The following is a 3,320-nucleotide window of genomic DNA, read 5'->3' as shown; positions in this document are numbered from 1 at the left end:
AAAATCATTTGTATTATGCTCATCAGTCTTTTAAGACAGATGAGCATAATGCAAATGAATTTCCCCACAATTTATAGCGTTTTAAGCGACTAATTTTCTCTCATTTCTAAATTATACTTGATGAATGATAACTAGCCTCCAATCGAAGATATTAGTAAGGCCTGAATAAAAATTATACTGCTTATTAAAGAGTTGTAATTTTTCAAATAGATCACAATAAAGGAAATCTTTTCATTTTAACGCGAAGTAATATTTTTTCTTTACGAACGATAAATATCTTTTTCTTACTTTGATTCTGTGTCTATTATTCTTAATATAAACATGAAGAAATTTTATAACACGAATGACCCATATAGTGCATTATAAAATGACTAAATAAAATCTACAATATACAGTATACTAGATGAAAAAAAAACAATTTAACTCAGAAGAAATGAAATATCTTTATCATGTCGCCACTTGAATATTCACCGGAATTATTACATTATCTTTGACATAAGTTATTAAATTACCTTAAATAAGATGGGCATTAGATGTGATACTGCACATAACAATTATATACATTGCTATATATCAAAATAAGTAACTGAAGAGGGGCAAGCGCCCATTTTGGTAATCTATCAACACCTAAAAGCGCTTAACAAGACTTTAACATAATGTTAAAAGTATCAAATTAAATCATAAGAATATTTGGCTGGCTTTTTGACAATAAATAAGAAGAGAGAGAGAGAGAGAGAGAGAGAGAGAGAGAGAGAGAGAGAGAGAGAGAGAGAGAGACTGGATAATGTCTAATTTGTACCCTTCTATATTCCAGGCTAGCTTGAAATACCATAATCAACCTCCACCATGTGTGACGACGAAGAGGCAGCGACCCTCATCTGCGACAATGGCTCCGGTCTTGTCAAGGCTGGCTTTGCCGGTGATGACGCTCCCAGAGCTGTCTTCCCCTCCATCGTCGGCCGTGCCCGTCACCAGGGTGTGATGGTCGGTATGGGTCAGAAGGACGCCTACGTCGGTGATGAGGCCCAGAGCAAGAGAGGTATCCTTACCTTGAAGTACCCCATCGAACATGGTATCATCACCAACTGGGACGACATGGAGAAGGTCTGGTACCACACCTTCTACAATGAGCTCCGTGTTGCCCCTGAGGAGTCCCCAACAATGCTCACTGAGGCTCCCCTCAACCCCAAGGCCAACCGTGAAAAGATGACTCAGATCATGTTCGAGTCCTTCAACATGCCCGCCATGTACGTCTGCATCCAGGCTGTGCTCTCCCTCTACGCCTCTGGTCGTACCACTGGTGAGGTTTGCGACTCTGGTGATGGTGTCTCCCACATGGTGCCCGTCTATGAAGGTTTCGCTCTTCCCCACGCCATCCTCCGTCTGGACTTGGCTGGTCGTGACATCACCAACTACTTGATGAAGATCATGACTGAGCGTGGCTACTCCTTCACCACCACTGCTGAGCGTGAAATCGTCCGTGACATCAAGGAAAAGCTTTGCTACATTGCCCTGGACTTTGAGGGTGAGATGAACACTGCTGCAGCTTCATCTTCCATTGACAAGTCCTACGAACTTCCTGACGGTCAGGTCATTACCATCGGCAACGAGCGTTTCCGCGCTCCCGAGTCCCTGTTCCAGCCTTCCTTCCTGGGCATGGAATCTGCTGGTGTTCACGAAGTTGTCCACAACTCCATCATGAGGTGCGACATTGACATCAGGAAGGACCTTTTGGCCAACATCGTCATGTCTGGCGGTACTACCATGTATGCTGGTATTGCTGACAGGATGCAGAAGGAAATCACTGGTCTTTCTCCATCCACCATCAAGGTGAAAATCATTGCTCCTCCTGAGAGGAAGTACTCTGTTTGGATCGGTGGTTCTATCCTTGGTTCTTTGTCCACCTTCCAGAACTTGTGGGTCACCAAGGAGGAGTATGATGAATCTGGCCCTGGCATCGTCCACCGCAAGTGCTTCTAATCATTTTTAATATCTGTATATTATCATATGCCCACCTTCAATCAACCGGAAAACAGGGTTTGAGTATTTGTATGGATTTATGAAAATGAATTTTAATAAATCGATATTTTCTTAAACTTAGTTTATTAACCCAAAAATAACTAAAAATGTCTTAACTTTTAAATAAGATAAGATTGTAGAGCAAATACTTGTTCTTCGGGCTGTTGGCCCTTAGTCAACATATCTAACTTCAATAAACAGACGGTTTTCATAGTTCACACGATGTACAAAAGCACAGAAAAGAAAGAAAAGGCATTAGTGGATTAAGTACTACAGTATATCATGGGCTACTATATAGCCTACAGTACCATATTAACAATATAGAATCAATAGTAACATAATGACCACAGTTTCAGGAAAGAAATACAAAATAGGAGTCAGATTCAAAGAATCCATAAAGATGTTTGATGCCTCACATTCAATAAATAAGAAAATAACCCGTATTGTTAAAAGTTAAAATGCACTTGAACATGGTATATACTGTACATATTCAGATGTTTACCTATTTATTGAGGCATATGAATTATTTATAGTTCTAGAAATCACTGAATGCTGTACAATTACTCTTACTGTTTAGCTAAAGACTTGAAATGTAATTAATTTCTTGTTATCATTCTATGTCCCCGTACTAGGGAAATGTTACACTACATTTATGATATTCTGTTATTAAAATGCTTTTAGCCTATCCTTGACACATTCTATGTTCTTTTTATATTACCAAATTTACATAAAGAATTTTGCAATATAACCTACAGGAAAGATTTTGAATCCAAATTTCAAACTCTACAACTACATTCAAAGAAATGAAACAAACCGTGTTACATTTTGTTTAACAATATTCCAAGTAATATCAATCAATGACAGTTTATACATGAGACTGTGAATTAAAGGTTATTAATATCATGAAATTAATAGGTTTCTCAATAGCTATACAACTATGCACATGCACACCAACATGATACAGACACATCAATGTCGAGCAAACATTGAAATCATTTCAATTTACTGAAAAGAATGGAGATAATTTGGTGTGTTCTCGGTGTTTTGAGTCGAACTGTTTTATAAAAATTATGAATAATTCATAAAACATAAATATAATCTTTCATACACAGGAGAGCCTGATTTTTATAAGTAAACAGGGAAATATAAAAAACAATACTTCACATTCACGTTAGCTAAATAAAAAAAAAGTTACAGCTTTCGCGGGTGAAAATCTTGGTTTCCCAAAAGCTTTAAATTTTATCTCATAGAAAAACTTAACTCACTTTCTTGAGGATGTAATTCTATTTCTAGAGCACTTA

The 3,320-nt window shown here is 37.7% G+C and overlaps 1 protein-coding gene across 1 annotated transcript; it reads left to right on the top strand.

The window, feature by feature from the left end:
- The first annotated feature begins 819 nt into the window (after positions 1-819).
- On the top strand, positions 820-2,114 carry LOC137653693 (actin-2, muscle-specific-like). Its single transcript, XM_068387270.1, has one exon. The coding sequence runs from the start codon at positions 847-849 to the stop codon at positions 1,978-1,980; it is 1,134 nt and encodes a 377-aa protein (XP_068243371.1). The 5' UTR covers positions 820-846; the 3' UTR covers positions 1,981-2,114.
- Positions 2,115-3,320: the final 1,206 nt, after the last annotated feature.

This window comes from Palaemon carinicauda, chromosome 14, assembly GCF_036898095.1.
Source record: "Palaemon carinicauda isolate YSFRI2023 chromosome 14, ASM3689809v2, whole genome shotgun sequence".
Taxonomy (NCBI): Eukaryota; Metazoa; Arthropoda; class Malacostraca; order Decapoda; family Palaemonidae; genus Palaemon; species Palaemon carinicauda.
Note: the sequence above shows the minus strand (reverse complement) of the source record. Positions and strands in the feature narration are given on the sequence as shown.

What these genes read in the sequence shown, in the direction of transcription:
- LOC137653693 (XM_068387270.1), top strand. Translation starts at nt 847, where the DNA reads ATGTGTGACGACGAAGAGGCAGCGACCCTCATCTGCGACAATGGCTCC.